Here is a 16857-nt window from a genome sequence, read left to right on the forward strand (position 1 = left end):
TCGGGAGGAAATTAGGCTCAAAACCTCCTGTTGTGACTCTGAGTGCTCCTTAGAGTGTAAAGGTTTGGTTGATGAGATAATTTCAACTCCACCTAGACAAACAGGTGAGAACTGGGAATTTGAGTGTGCATGGGGGGCGGGGCAGGGCATGGAATTCAGCGGCAGAGCACTTGCCTATCATGTACAAAGCTCTGGGTTTGGTCCTATCGCTGAAATGCAACAAGCGCAAACAACACAACTACGTGGAGTTGAGTTTTCAGGTGGGACCCATTCCAGGTCTGTGGGGCAAGGTCTCCTTCACACAACATAAACTGGCACCTGGCCTCAACCCGTGTGCTTGGCAAGTTGGATTTTAAGGTGTTAAGATCACCACGAAGACCCATGAAGGTGCAAGGGGCTGTGACTGACAGGAAGATCTCCAAACCACTGCTGGGAGTGGTTTCTCAGCATCAGACCAAAGCCCATGAAAACCAGAAAAGCAATGATGAGCGATTGTGCAGAACACACACACAGACACACACACACAGTAGGAAGTAGTGCTGCAGCAGGACTCCTACTCCAAGCTGGTGAGACACAGTGGACAGCAGTCCAACTCACAGTGGTGTGTGCAGCCACCCTGCACTTGGGTATTTACGCACAAGTGGAACATGTGAGTGTACACAGAAGCCACACAGGGATGTTCATGACAGCCCATTTACAACCAAAACATCCTTTGGTATGACAAAGCCTAAACCAACAGTGGTTCCCCCAAAGACAGACAGAATGAGCTGTACATGGTGATCTCCACATGAGGGCACAGATGCCATGAAGGTTGGGAAGGCCTTGCAGCTGAGTCTGCATTTGTACCGCAGAGCAAATGCACTCAAGGGTCAGTGCGTTATGGCCATCTTGAAAATTTACAACAAAGACCTCTGGGTACAAAATGCACTCAAGGTCCTGGGTTTCATCTTCAGTTCTAGATCCTTGATCACAACACGTGGTCGACAGCCAGAACATGGCCTGGGGCGAGGCGTTAAGAGTAGTGGACAGCCCAGCTGAGCACATCACCAAGACAGATACTGAGAAGATGCTGGTCAACACTGTGCAGAGCGCCAGGAGAGCTGGTTTGTTGTGTGCCGAGATCATGTTAAAGGCCTGTTTTCACATCCATACCTGTGCAGGTCTGCAACGAGGCTTCCTGCTCCATTCATTGTTTCCTAGAGACTGCCTGGAAGACACAGAGACTTTGGTTCTGCTGTAGGAGTGAGTGAAGGCACCCAGTGAGCATGGTAGCAGGCTCTGGCGAGGCTCCGGCTTTGGATGCCTGCCTGCTCTGCATTCATTTCTGGGTCCACTGCTGTCTTCCCATCACTTCCTTGTCCACATCATTTGGGGCAGAGTATGAGCATCTTAGCTGGGCAGTGGAGAGAGCCTCGCAGAGTGGAAAGCTGACCCAGAGCAAGCCCCAGTTCTTGATGCTGTCTGGAGCTTACAGCTTGCACTCTGCTCTACAGAGACCACAAGCCTCTGACTGTTGCAGTCTGGTTGCCGTTCCCGGTGGTGGGCAGCTGTCTCGTTGGAACTGCCAATCCCAGGGTGTGGCTGCACGTCCTTGGCTGTTTGCTCACTGTCTCCATGGGTCTGGAGCATCCGAGTGACCTCATTTCCACTACCACAGCTTAGCAGAACAAGCTGGGAAGAGAATGACTATGGCCCTTCTGTTCAGACAGCTTTGAAGACAGGGGCCACTGTGTTGTTCTACAAACTGACAAGCTCAGATGTGGTCACCCTAACCCAACATGGCACTGGGCTGCTGAGAGGGAATTTGAAGAGAGGACAGCACACTGCTGTCACACACCAGAGAACACAGCTTACAAAAAAGGTTTTATTAAATGGAAGCAGAATCTGGTGGGTGGAATATGAAATATACAAAAACTTTACATCAGATTTCTTAGGGCAGTACAGGCCACCTTTCATCACACTGCCCACACTGGCAGGCTGTGGCCCAGGCAGCCCAGGCTGCAGACAGGGACCTGAATCAGGAACTCCAGGTCATCTGCAGATCCGCTGAGGCCGGAAGGGTGGCTGGGGCTCTCAGGCCTGCCTGTGAGTCTTGGTGTCCTGTACACACATATGTACACTGCTGTTTTACTTAAAAATCCTTCAAAATTATGATAGCATCAGCTGTGAAAAAGGCCCAAGATGCCAGGTTTTGCTATATTGCTCTCTAAATCTTACTGGGTCCCCAGTCCTCACACTAAATATGCTATAGCATTCAAAGGCAAGCCCCCAAGGCCCTCACTACATGACCAGACATCACGTATCTATCCACGCTCACCATGAGAGGCCCTGTTGAGCTCTTTGGCATCACACACCAACTCCTCAGAACACTTTGCCGCTTAAAAAAGTAGACTTTCCTATAGTAAAACTTCTTACAAACACTTATTTCTGCAAAATAATGTGTTTCTGTATGTGGAGCTCTGCAAAATATATGTTTTTCTGGAGAAAAAGGACCCAAGCCAAGGGCTGGTATGGGGCGGGTCCAAGTCACATGAGGTCATTAAGTTCCGCCTCCAGAGCAGCGGCCATCTCATCTGCTTCTGAACTGCTGCCCTCCTCATCATCGTTGCTGGACTCCCCGCTGGACTCACTGGCAGCATCTTCCTCATTTAGTTTCCTCTTGTGGCCTCTGAAGAGAGAAGAGAAGCAGGACCACTGTGAGACTCTGGCAAGCATGCAGGCCCTTAGTCATCTCAGCACAAAACCAATGTCATGGTCACTGCCTCAGGAGGGCATGTGATGAGGGCACACTGTGCACCTGGCTACATCTGGAGGGGGAGGGAGTGGACTGGGGAAACACAGCCCCACCCTCTGGTATATGCCAGGAAGCATGGAGCTGTGACGACAGGAATTCTGTAGGTGCAGGCGACAGATCTATTAATAGTAGAGGCCACAACAAGGACAACAGGCCAGAAAGTAGGAGGGGGGAGACCTACATACCTTACTGGAGCTGGTTCTAACCCAACAAGGCATAAAGGGAGGTCCCATATTATAGGTGGAAAGAGCGTGCTGCTTATGAGTGCGGACAACAGGAATGAACACCACAAAGTGACATGGGATGCCACTGGGTGCACTGCCATCTTTTATAACAACCACTTAAGGATAAGCTGCTGAAAGGGAATCCAAAGTCACTTCAGGCCGTCACTCAAGCCAGTGACTTTACTACAGAAACTAAATCCATCACCAGCACATTGTACAACCATCACACAGCAGTGCACATTTCTAAGCCTTGAACCCTGTTCCCAGGGAGCCTGCAGACCGGAACTAGCATCCAACTACACTGCTCAGCACGGTCCTTTCCTTAGCTCTGAGACTAGAGTGACCCTCGTCTCTGAAGTTTATCTTATATATAACCTATACATAGATCATACACACACACACACACACACACACACACACACAGTGCCCTAACTGATCTGACCCTGACAAAGGATAACTGGGCAACATCAGCTCAGAGTTCCAACCCTGGGACAAAATACATTGTAATTATGGCCACAGAACAAAAGTTTCTTTGCCGAACACACATACATGTATGTAACACATCTATAATATGTGCGGTGGCATCAAACATATCTAGATGCTAGTGTTAGGAAAGCACTGTAGTTTTCCTGTGAGGCAGGTACAGTGTGACATGGTGATTGGAAGGAAGCATTGGACAAGACAATGACTGTCTATGAAGGAGCCCATTCCAGGTGGCTCATGGGATCTGTGTTACCGTGACTCCAACACTAACAACCACAACACTTATCCAAGGTCATCGGCCAGCTCAGCCTTGCACCTCTGGTCCCATGCTATGGAGAGCCCATACACACGGAGCACATGCTGATTGAGAAGCAGGTGGGGCAGGGCCTGTGGAGACAGGGGAACCCTCGGCCCTGAAGACAACTACCTGTGTTCCACTCATGGGCACAGCCCAAAACATAGTACACCCAGTCCCAGGCTCAAGCCTTCAGGGTCACACAGCATGCTCTCAGCTGGTTTCCATGCAGTAGACACAGGAACACAGAGCTGCCAGACTACACCTCAAATGCTGCCTGATGGAAGCTGCCTGCTGCTCCCCTGCAAAATCCATCAAACCACTTCCCATCATGGTCGAAGCCCTTTCTGCTTACGGGCCCACAGCTTTTTTTCCTGGTCTTTGCTGTTCTAACCAGTGTGTGCCAAGTCTCACCATGGCTTCACTTTACACAATGTCTCCGGCTGCAGTTTCCAGCTCTGAGATTATTAGGCTGTGTACAGGTTCTCACTGCTCTCAGGTCTGCAGCCCTGCACCACTCCTTCTGGAGCTAGCTACCTTCTTCTCATCTTACATTTCTTCTTACAAACAAGAGTTACCCACTGCTTTATGGCAGCACTTCCTATATTGCGGAACACATGGTTACAAAGGTTGCCCCCTCAGAGCTTCAGTTCTATTCCTGCCGTGTCTACTCTGAGTCAGTCTCTGCACTGGGTGTGGGGTATCAGTGAGACTTCTTCTCTCTTTGCAGATGCACAGCTCGCTGCTCCGGTACCATCTGTGGAAGTCGGAGGGAAGAGAAGGGCCCACTAGTCAAAGAAACTGAATTTTGTAGCAAAAGAAGAAAAGAAACCTTCCAAAAAGTCTATCTGCCCGGAGAAAAGTGAGTATTTGTTTAGCCAAACAGATCACAAAGTTGCAAACACTGGATTTACAAGACAGATGGCGCATACTTGGCCATGTTATGTGACGCTGTGTCTGAGACACTCTAAAAGTGGCAGGACGACAACCAACCCAGGAGGAACACTCTGCAAGCGAACACAGCCACCAAAACTTAAAGCAGCAGCAAAGCAGGCGCTGGGAAATGTGAATCAGGGTAAGGAGGGCACAGCACACCTCACTCCCTGTGTAGGAGGCCCCCGCTAAAGCTGAGCACAGCACACCTCACTCCCCGTGTAGGAAGCCCCCCTAAAGCTGGATGCAGGAACTCAATGCCAACAGGCCCGACCGACCGCATGCTGACACACAACATGCAACTGCTGTGATCCCCGTCTGCTGTCCCACCGGCAGAGCAGCCGCAGACGAGTGTTGGTTTAGGATGAGCATGACTGCAAGAAAGCCAAAAAGGCTACAGGAGTGGAGGATGGCTCAGTGGGTAAAGTGCAGGAAGGAGGACCTAAGTTTGGACCCCTAGCTCTGGTGTAAAGGTTGCTCATGATGGTGCGTGTCTATAATCCCAGCTAGGGGAGGGCTGGGAGGAGAGAAGGGGTCCTGGGGACAAGCCTGCCAGCTAGCCTAGCTGAAATGGTATGGTCCAGATTCAGTGAGACTGTCTGAGAACAATGTAAAGTGTTAGTTAGAGGGAGACACCAGTGTTGGCCACCACACGTGCAGTCACAGGCGAGTGTACCTCCTGTGCCACTTTTAGACACATACGCACACATGAAAACAAGTCAGAGAGGAGGTCACTCAGCCTGTGGCAACAGAGGAGGAGGAGGTACAGAACCCATGACACAGAGGTTCAGAACTGGCAGAAGTTGGGACAACTTTCACCAGATTCTGAAATGCATTTGAAACTGCTCTTGCCATCCATGCTCAAAGAGCTTTACTAATTTTTATTCACCCTCAAAAGTCTCTTCCACTTTTCATGCTTCTTTTTCCAACAGCATCCTCAAATGAAGCAAGCCCAAGGACAGCAGCAGCCCCAACAGTGACTGGGTGCCCAATGGATGAGTAGCACCCAACAGTCAGCCTCCCCACTTTGAGGGTCCAGCTGCAATTTTTTTTTTTTAAATGAGTGCCCAGTGGTCAGGCTAAGAAGGAGATGCTAGGCAGATGGGCAGACCTGGAAGCCATGTAGCTCTGCTCTGGGAACGGTGGCTGTGTTCTGGAGTATGTGAGAGCACGTGTGCCACTGTTAGAGAGTCTTCCATCTGTTTGTCATCGGCAGTAACACTGACAGCTCCGCAGTGCACTGTCTGCCCTGGACTAACAGTGATGCCACAGCAAGCACAGGTCCGCAGCTGAGAGTACTGAGGTCCCTGACTGTCACGGTGTGTATATGCCTGGACCAGGGAGTGGCACTATTAGAAGGTGTGGCCTTGTTGGATTAGGTGTGTCACTGTGGGTGTGGGCTATAAGACCTTCATCCTAGCTGCCTGGAAGCCAGTCTTCTGCTAGCAGCCTTCAGATGAGGATGGAGACCTCTCAGCTCCTCCTGCACCATGCCTGCCTGGATGCTGCCGTGTTCCCACCTTGATGATACTGGACTGAACCTCTGAACCCTTAAGTCAGCCCAAAATATATGTTGATGTTGTCCTTGTAAGTGTTGCCTTGGCCATGCTGTCTGTACACAGCAGTGAAGTCCTAACTAAGACACTGGGTAGGTGTGAGAGGGAGAGGTCCTTGGTAGGATCCAGAAGAGCAGGAGGAATAAAGTCAGAGAAATACAGCAAAAGGCACAAGAACTGGTCCTCACAACATCGTTCTAAAGCCAAGCAGTGAGGCCTCATGGCAGGCAAGCATTCTCGTGGTGGCCCACAGAGCACCCAGGAGAACACAAAGTGGTCAATACCTCAACACGGCAGCCTCCGTGAATCCCGACAGACCCAGTAACGTCTACATAGCAGGGATGGTACATTAAAAAACCAGGAGCGACTGAGAAGGAGTCTGCAGTAAAAAGCCCAAGACTGAAAAGTGACTCAGAAGCCATTCCACATGCTGACACGTGGTGGGCCAGCTCACAAGCTGCAGCAGGCTCCTTTGGGGACACCGCTTAACTGGAAGTCATTACAATATAATTATATGAAAAGGCATTTTAACACCTAAACTAAAGACAAGGACATCAAAGATGGAAGGCATGAAGCAACTGTGCCTTTAATTCCAGCACTTGGAAGACAAGACGGGTAGATCTCTGAATTCCACACAGTAGAAGCTATACAGGGAGATCCTGTCTCCAAAATAAAACCCAAACCCAACCAACCAAACAAGCATAGCACAAAAAGACCCATATCAAAGACAGTGACAAAATGATCTAAAGGCTAAAACCATGGAAGGCACCTCACTGTATTTCCAGTGTCACTGTCCAGGTTCTGGAGGTGCTACAGGGGAGGACGGCAGCGCCGTGTGTGTCGGTAGTGTGTTTCGGTACTGGGTACCTGCTGTCATGAGGAGGAGACTGTGGGAGGTGGCCAACACTGAGGGAGGGAGCATCTCCCCGTGTGACACAGCTGGCTACTGTCAAATGTTGATGTCACAGGGTGACTTTCCATTCTCAAACAGCAACGCCCACTTCATGACTGCTGGGCTGTCAATTTCAGTCACCAAGTGTGGTTCTGGTATGGGAACTGACTCCAGGGGAGGTCAAAGGTCAGCAGTGCTAGGCCTCCCTCCTTTCCCTAGTGTCAAGCCCTATCCCCAGCTCACCTTCCCTTCCGAGGCAGGGAAACTTGGTTTAGACTTTGAAGACGTCTCACTTCCTCCTGGATTTGCTGCAGAGCTTGGCCACACAGAGCCTGGCTTTGCTATGGAGAGTTAATTCTCTCAAGCACAAACTTCTTCATGGGAAGAGGTCTTGAGATAGGACATCAAGTAGCTAAGGCTGCCCCCTTGGACTCCCCATCCTTTGGCCTTCGCCTCCCTGTAATTATAGCATATGCCACCACACTAAGCTTTAACGGTGTGAAAACAGTAGGCAGAATATAAATACCACTTTTTTCTGTTCTTCAAAAAAATCCTATGAAGGTCAATTTGGTTTTTTAAAATTTGCATTGTTTTAGCTGGTACTTAAAGTGACGCATGTAAGTAAAAGGAAACTTAGGGTGGAAGACTGTTGAGAGCCAAATGATGAACTACTTTCAATTTCAAATGAGGAGAAGGTATAGACACGGGAGCTGAATGTTAAAGCAGGCTTCTCGTTTGCAGGGCACTCTGGCTTGAGACTCTTTCCATACAGCCGGAGCCGCACAGGCAGCCAAAGCTGTACCACCCCCCTCACTCCTGGCTCCACAAGGCGTAGAAGAGCAGCAGCACTGAGCTCTAGTTAGGTGCTGTGTCCTGAAGTGCTCACAGGAAGCACATCGGTAGGCGCTGGCTATTTGTCTGAATCAAGGAGGTGACCATCACAGGCCCTAAACACAGGGGCAGAGTGAGAGGTCAGAGGGACTGCATCTCTCTCTGCTTCAGGGAGTGCCTCTCACTGAAGCACAGGGGTCAGGCGGCACACGGGCCACCTGTCTGGGATGTGACTCCGAGGAAACAAACAATCAGAACACAGCCCCCCCCCCCCCCCCCAAGAGATGGGAAGATGGGAAGACCACAAGAGGACAGAAATATTGGAGCAGTAAGACCACGAGGAGAACGGATGGGCCAGCAGGTCCATGGGAGGAGGGGACAGATGGCAAGCAGTCCACAGTGAGAAGAACTGGGACAGCAGGCCAGGTCTTCAGTGACGATTCCTACCATGGACAGCCAGCCTAGGGCAGCCCTTCATGGCCACAGCCTATGAGAGACTCAGGCAGAGCTTTATAGAAAATGATGCACAGGCTCCACTCTTGGCTAAAACAATGTTTGCAGCAGTACAGTTTAAAATACACCATGAGTAAATTTAGGTAATTAAAAATTACCTCAAAAATTAGAAGCAGACAGCTGTAGGCCATAGTAATAAGTGCCTACAACTGATATGTTTCATTTCCTCTTAGTGTAACATGCAATATTTATATTTTGTTCTTACAACCAGCTGCACAACTCCATAGAGAAATATTAGCAGATTTAATTTTGGAACATCTGAAAGCTTGAAAAAAGCGTATCAAATTCAATGTGGTAGAAGAATATAAATATGAATAATAGATGTAAATTTCCTCCCCAATATTTCAGCTTTCTGAATTCACTGTAGTCTCAGCATACATGGACTAGTGCCAGTTTTTTATTCAAAAAGATGCAGAACTATATTTTAATAAACAGTGCTGTTTTAACCACATCCAATCCTGCCAGAGTCATCAGCCTGCCAAGGGTGCACTGTTGACACCTGATTATCCCTTGTGTGGTTTCTGTGGTAGACAGAAGAGCAGAGGGCAGCACTAATATGGGGGGGGGGGGGCGGCATGTGTTAATGTGCTTTATTCCTCTGTCTTCACTGAGTATTGACAGTCTGGGTATGCTGCACACGCAGATGCAAGTGTTTCTAACTTTTAACACAAATCTAAAGATTGGTTTGTGTGGCTATGCACACTAAAGAGTGTGACTTGGCACACACAGATAAAACTACATAGAGAACACATGTTGTGCCTTCTCTTGCACATACACACACACTTTGTGAGGGAGGTCCAGTGCTGACCAGGCAGAGGACAGAAACTGTTAGGGAGTACAGTGCAACTCCTGCGTTCTATAAAACATTCACCTCGACAGCTTCTGAAGAGCCTGAGGCAGAGCCCTCGGAGCTCTTCCCAGCTAGCCCCACATAGACGTCTCCATACACAAGCCGGCAGTCCAAAGATCTGGAGCTGCCTTCTGGACGTCCTTCCCCTCCACCGGGGCTGACATGGGTAAGTCAGCATCACATTTGAGGATATGTCTATGAGCTCCTACCTGCTGGTTCCTGCCTCCCCCTCTACAGTCAGTCAGGATGTCACAGGCCCAGCAGTGCAGCTGTATGCATCACAGCCCAAGTCAGGGAGAAGGAAGGACTGTGCAGCACTCTCTTCCATGGCTACCGGGTATTCCCTCCTGCCTAAGGGTTTATAAAGCTGTTGGAGAATATGCTCTCAGTCTAAAGTGCCAGGGCTCCTCCGAGGAGTCTGCTGGCAAGGGAGTCTTCCTCCACTCCTGAGGCATGGTCTTGCCAAGCGACTGCTCTCTGCACCTCTGCCCGACTTCCCACGGAGAGACAGAGAGCAGCTTTACCTCACTGGAGAGCCTATGGGCACCTTCTGCTGCCTTCTAAGTTTCCTTCTCACCCTCCATGTTCACAATTTTACTGTGCTGTGTCTGTGTGGATTTCTTATCGTACATGGGGCATGCTGAACTTTTGGGTCTTAAAAAAAAAATCAATGCCAGCAAGTTTGTGGAAGTTTTTAGCCATTTTTTTTTTTTAAACAGAATATTTTCTTCTGCCTTTTCTGTCTTGAAAGTTAATTTATCACGCCAAGCCTAGTTTCTGTGTGAGCATCTTTGCAGCAGTACTTAGTGAGGTCCATCTGGATGTGAGAGCTGGGGCTGACGCAAGCCTCCAGAGAAAGGAAGGGATGCATGGGGAGGCTTGGCCAGGGCTGTCTTTCCACCCCTGGGAAGCACACAGTCTCCACGAGGAGGCTGAGACCGGGCGCGGGAGCTTCTGCATGGAGACTACTCCTTTGTACTGCAGGGCTGCACTGCTTGTCCACTCTGTCTGTGCCCTCATTTCTAGGACAGTGCCAGGTAAGCAGCAGGGCCTGCACTGGGACTTTGTGCCCATCTAGCATCTCCCAGCTGTTCAGAGGGCCTCCAAGCCAGTAGTGTGGGGCACCAACAGGGCAGGAACAACCTTGAGATGAGCATGTTCTAGTGTCATCGCAGCCAAGGTAGGACAGACACTATGAGACTTTCTCTCACCCAAGAGTTACATGTGATCAGCAAAACTGCTGTGGACTTTGCCATTTAAATACCGTTGCTTTCCCCAGCAGCTCCAAGAACAGACTATGATCATGCTGTATTTCAAGTCTGACAGCTGTTGGCCATTAACCCTCCACCTACATCTGCCCCCCGCCCCCCCATAAAAAAGCTCTTGCTGGGTGGAAAGAAGACAGCTATGAAGGACCACACCTGAGGGGCCATGCTGCACTCACTGTGTGACCACCCTACCTGGGTGGAAAGAAGACAGCTATGAAGGACCACACCTGAGGGGCCATGCTGCACTCACTGTGTGACCACCCTACCTGGGTGGAAAGAAGACAGCTATGAAGGACCACACCTGAGGGGCCATGCTGCACTCACTGTGTGACCACCCTACCTGGGTGGAAAGAAGACAGCTATGAAGGACCACACCTGAGGGGCCATGCTGCACTCACTGTGTGACCACCCTACCTGGGTGGCAGACACCTAGAGAGCTCGGCTAGCTCTCTTCCCTAAGGAATGTGCACAGAGAAGGCAAGTACGTGTGCTGCTGTGAGGGGGATGAAGCACTTCTTGGTAGATAGGCAGAGAATAGTCGTCTTCCTGTTAGTCACTGTCAAGTTTACACGGTGCTGCTTCTGAACAGCTTGGCCGTGCGAGCCTGACAGGATGTGCTGCCAACAGAGCACCACACCATACCAAACCTGCACCTCAGCTGCAAGGCTTCATCACACAGAGGGGCAGACTTATTAAGAAACTTGCAGAGATGTGAGAGCTCCAAGTGTGAGAGGCGCTAAGCTGACAGGAGTGGGACCTGTCCAGTTTCTAAGAGGTGAGCTGGCTCTGTCAGCCATTATAGCTATCAGAGGCCATGGAACCTGCAGCTCTCCCTGCAAAACCTGCCGTGGATGACGTGGGTGTTGGCGGTGAGGAACAAGCAGGAGGAAGGTGAGGAGTGTAATTAGTGTTAGATAGCTCTCCTTCAGCCCGTGGAATATTTGTTCTTCTGCCCTTAAGTTCCAAAATAATTAGTCAAAACCACAGAATAGCAATGACAGAAACAGGAGTTCTTACCCAAGGAGCCAGTGGGTGGACAGGCCTGTTCCCTTGCAATCACGTGAGCATCTACCAGGCTAATCCATCTAATGCTGCACCACTGTGCACCCAGGCCAGCTACACCCAAACTCTTCTTCCTAAATCAGGGGGGTTTTGCTTAGAGGCTCATCCTAACCCTGGCACAGCCTGGGTTCAAGACCAGCTTGACTTCTCACTGAATAATGTTAAAATGGGGATGTAGAGTAGATAAAATACAGGCAGGGATGTGCCCAAGAGCCCAATGAGCAGAGACCAGAGCAGGGACCAGACCCTGTCCACCCCACTCCCCTGGACACATTTGGTGGCCCTATTCAGCTCAAGAGCAGAGCACCCCTTACACCCAAGACAGAGTCTAGAGTCTTCCTCAATTCCAGTTCCATGCATACATAATTAAGTCTAGAGATGTGGCTTGGATGTGACCTCTTTAACCAGAGGTGGCAACCATGGGCAGGACAAGTAGTGAGAGCAAGGCTCCAGCAGGCCTATGGGGACAGCTACAGTCTTTCTGTCTGACTGATAGTGCCAGAGACTATTAGCAGCATGTAGCCCTCTTACATTCAGGCTCTCAAGGGGGTAAGGGGTCTAATCTTAGCAGCAGACTTATCCTTTATAATTCCCTCTCCAAGGCTGGTCCCAAGCTTCCCTACAGACCCTACTGTCTTCCCAGACATGAAGACATACCTACCAAAACCCATGACTCATGACCTAGTATAGAAGCTGCACATCTCTCCTAATGTGACATGACTCTGCAGCATTTCAATGAGACTGGAAAGTGCTCCTTCCTAACTGCATAACGAGAACCCTGATCCTGCTCAGCTGCGATCCCATCTGGCCCAAGCCTCTAACTATGGGGTGACCGCAGCCGCAGCCTTCTCTCTGAGTGCTGCACTCTGAGAGCACCGACTTAAGCAGCTCCCCTGCTGCTCTCCTCACTCAGCTCGCTCGCTTGCACTCCGTCCACACCACACAGCCGCTGCACAACAGCTCAAGGAGAGACCCTTAGGATGTATCCTGTTTGCTTTTCTTTGTAAACGGAGGCTCTGCCAGACTGCTGAGCTGGGCATTTCTCTCAGCTGCCTGTCTAAGGTTTATGGACAGAGCATGCATGTGAGGTGGAAGTCAGCAGTACACTCTGAGCTATGAGGACCACACAAAGGACGACACCAAGGACAAGACAAGACCCCAAGCCCGAGAGAGAGGGAATAGGGCAAGGCAGCGAAGGGCCTACACTACTGGAATTCTTGGACAAGGACACAGGACAGCACGCTCTTCCCTGCCAGAAAGCAGCTGTACTCACGTGGGCTTAGTGGATTCACATCCAAAGGCCGAGCGCCCAGTGAAGTGGGGCTTAGTCCCTCTGTCCCCTAAAATGGTAGCATCCGTATTCACTGGGTATTTTAGGCTGTAGGGCTACCCCACCAAGGCTACATGGATGCAGCAAGGCTGCCATGCAGCTGTGCATGTGCATACCGACACTGATGAAGCCAGGTTTTTGTTTTTGCTTTTTTCTATTTTGTTTATTCTAAAAGGGCCCTTAGCACACTACTACTGAGCTCAGCGTCCTGCCCGCAGCTGTGAGAGAGGACAACAGTGATGTGTGACTTTGTACTGCACAGGCAGCCACACACTAAGCAAATAAAAGTGAGATAATTATCAGATCAAGAAGAGACCAAAGATGATTATGGAATGATTTAGGTCACAATAAATACTGCATAGTCCGATAATTTAATTAACCCTGAAACGATTACACTGGCAGGACTGAGGCCAGGGAAAGGTTAAAAAGCATGGCCTTTAACAGTGAAAATGCAGCTCAAGAGGGAGAAAATGTAGACAGGGCAAGCACAGGGCTGGGGTGGGACACTTGACTTGATCATCTTTTATTCTATGCCTTGTAATGTCTTCTGAATTTTACACAAATTCATGTCAATTTGTTAAAACAAATTTTAAAGGCAAACTAACTTGTTGAAGATATGTCCTGCCACTATCCAGTAACAGCACACTACTACTACTGACAGGAGGTCCTTATCTGTTTACTAAAGCAGGCGAACTTTTACTAAGACTGATGTCAGAAAGACAAGGCCTAAAGCAGCTGATAGAAACTCATGCTCCTGAAGACCGTGAAACAAGGAACCTTATATGCACAAAAGCTATTTAGCAATCGTACCATGGAATATGGAGGCAGAAGCAGATGATAGGCTAAAACACACACACAGCAGAGATGAGGTCATTCTGCCAATTGAGAAAGCACAAACTAGTCACTTAGGAGCGTGAAAGACATGCGCGTGCGGCTTCCAAACACCTGACAAAGCCCTACACGCCATTCTGACAGCAGCAGATGGAGCTGCGTGAGTCCTGCTCCACCTCTTGACTGCCCACTAGTGACAGGACACCCACTGCCAAGCTCAGCGTCACAATGCCCCTATACTTAGGAAGAGGTCCCCACGGCAGGAGCACACCATCAGTGTTTATGGTTGAACACAGGAGGACGGGGGACAAGGTAGCTGCTTCCCGTGGGCTCAAGGGTAGGTTCTTGGAACATAGGACCACGCTCCTACACGCAAGGCCAAGGGTGCAGCTCAGGCCACTTCCTCATCCTGAGGCAGGGCAGCCAGAACTCTCAGTGCAGAACTGGGAACACAGTTAGAACCTAGTTCCCATGAATGTCTTAACAGTCTGACAGTGCCGAGGATGCCAAACAGGTCAAGGTTTCTTTTCTCCCTTCCCACTGTTGTGATGTGCGGCACTGCCTGCTGTTTGCCTTCCCCTGAACTCTCTCCCTCCACTGTCCAGGCCCCTGCCCACCCTCCTTACCTGGGTCCACGCATGCCAGTGGTGCTCCTCTCGCCAGATGAGGGCAACCCTACAGGCTGCTCTCTTCGGATCCCTGGGGCCCTGGGCCTCCTAGGCTTCGGGGCTCTCTCCTGCTCATTGTCTTGGTCTTCTGGCTTCTTCTTCTCGCTGTCACTGTCATCACTGCCTTCTCCAAGGATGTCGTCGACCTGACAAAAGGTGGAGAGTCAGAGGGTTGTCTGGCAGGTTGGCTTTCTGTAGGAAAGGACTGCCCAGGAAGGACTGCAACGGATTCACACCATTGTCATACAAGAGCAGACTCAGTTCTGTCTTCTACTTGCATGCTGGGGACTGAAACTAAGCTTAAACGACAGCACAAGAGCACAGGTGTACTAAGGCTCATTCAGAAATGCCCGTGCAGCTTGCACACTTGAGTCCTGAGGAGGGATGGTAGCTTCCATTCTCACATATTATACTGATAGAATTTCTGTGCGTTGCTAGCCGTTTACCTCATCAGTGAGACCCGCAGCCTTCAGGCTGTGCATTTCCCAAGAGAAGCAGCTCCGAGATACTGGAGTGCAGTTGTGTTGGGCTGGCCTTTCTCTCTTTCCTACCTACCTCAAGCTGGGCATATGACACGTGGGAGGAGGAACAGGCCTACCTGGAATTCTTGCTGCTGATAGATATTTGAGGGCAGGTAGAGTGAAGTGAGGTGTCATGGTCAGAGAATTTAGGGGGGGTACAGCAAAGAGAAGCCAGACGACAAGCAGGCATTTGGGGAGCCTCACTTGGGTTACACTACAGTGAACCACCTTGTAACTCAGTACCAGAGAAGAGGGGCTGCTGTTCCTCTGTTGTGCATATAGGAGCTGATGCTATGTAGACAAGGAACAGAGCCAGCACCTGGCTTTGGCACTCTGGCCCCAGCTCTCAGCTCTTCTCCTGCACTGTAGAAATGGGCAAAGGAAAGCCACAGAGTAGAGCGGGGCTGCATCCAGCTGCACCAGTGAGATGTTTATTGAATTTCAGCAACAATAATGTGCTAGAACCCTGCCTATCAGTCCTGATGAACAACTCCCTTGGGGGATTCTACGCACAGCACAGCTTTGCCAGGTCAAGGGGCAACCTGGGTGAGACACAAGGCCACCAGCCTCTGTGTAGCTGATCAGAAAGGCATTCAAACACCTATGCCAGCATTCCCGTGTGGCAGACAGCTAACCTGAGCATTCATTAACTCTGCTGGCTGTCTCAAGACCTAGCGGGACAAACACCTTAAGAGCCAAACACAACCGTGGGCATACACCGAGTCTGGCCTCTTCAACCAGGCTTCTGTTTGGCAATGACATGAATTTTCCAAAGGCATTCTTTTACAAATGTGTCAACTGCCTTTTGAAAACTATTTGTAAGAAACTTAATTTAAAATATGCAACAGGAAAGTTGTTTTAAATGTTAAGGCAAAACTTAAAAGCAAGCACATGACATGTAAAACACAAACAACAAAAAAAAATCAACAAATAGCCAATTCAGTCCTCAAATCTTCAAATAATGGCAAAACAGCACATCAACTGCAGTGTCTCTCAACAGACAGCATCTGTGGCTCCGCCTGCCACGTTCAGGAGACAGCTCTCTGAGAATCTGTCTTTTTATAACTTTACAGCCAAAGGGCGAAAGCACAAGGGGCCCAAAGCCCGCGGCCCTTCCTCCTCCTCTGCACAAGAGTGACAGACAGCCTCTTCCGAGCCTTGTACAGAAAGCAGAGGGAGAGTACGCAGAACTTCCCAGAGAATGGCTCCATACCAGCCTTACCAGAGAGGACTAGGAAGGCCTTCAAAGTGCGACCATTCACATGACTGCCCAGAGGAGATGACCTCCAAGAACAGGTTTCTACTACCCTTAAACTTTATCAATGGACCTGGAACCCACATAAACGTATTGATTTCTTTGTTCTAAAGAACCAACATTCTGAGCAGTAGAACCTTCTGACAGAAAAACTGAATGTATTTATGGATGCATTATGTCACTCTTTTCTAGAAGTTTCTCGATGATGTTACCAAGGACAGAGGGAACTCCACACACTTTTCTGCTGTTGGACAACGCCTTGTATTTTATACACAGATGGTGTTGGAACCACCTGTGGTGGGCACATGAAGGTCAGCAGGGAGCCAAGCACTCACTGTGGCAGCAGGACTCTCTCTCACTCCAAGGGCAAATGCATTCCTGGAGTTTTAGTGAGATGGCCTCATTGTATGTAAAAGCCTGTGAGAGGCAGAGAGACCTGAGGGTTATCATTTGTCCTAATATCCATGGATATTAGGACACCAGGCTGTTTTGGCCACCTAGAAGAGACTCTCCCTGGGGTCCAGTGCCCTAGTAGTAATGCCAAGGAGAGT

At 49.7% G+C, this 16857-nt stretch overlaps 1 protein-coding gene across 2 annotated transcripts in view; it reads right to left on the minus strand.

The window, feature by feature from the left end:
- Positions 1–1850: 1850 nt before the first annotated feature.
- Ctdp1 (CTD phosphatase subunit 1) overlaps positions 1851–16857 on the minus strand; it is a 61593-nt gene continuing 46586 nt past the window's right edge. For both annotated transcript variants that reach the window (XM_029471970.2, XM_021151013.2), the window contains 2 exons: positions 14489–14676; positions 1851–2668 (listed from right to left, as the gene is read on the minus strand). In XM_029471970.2, coding sequence (XP_029327830.1) covers positions 14538–14676 — 139 coding nt within the window. In that variant the 3' untranslated portion in view covers positions 1851–2668; positions 14489–14537. The remainder of the gene's footprint in view (positions 2669–14488; positions 14677–16857) is intronic.

Source organism: Mus caroli, unplaced genomic scaffold (assembly GCF_978045245.1).
Source record: "Mus caroli unplaced genomic scaffold, Mus_caroli_1 scaffold_19, whole genome shotgun sequence".
Taxonomy (NCBI): Eukaryota; Metazoa; Chordata; class Mammalia; order Rodentia; family Muridae; genus Mus; species Mus caroli.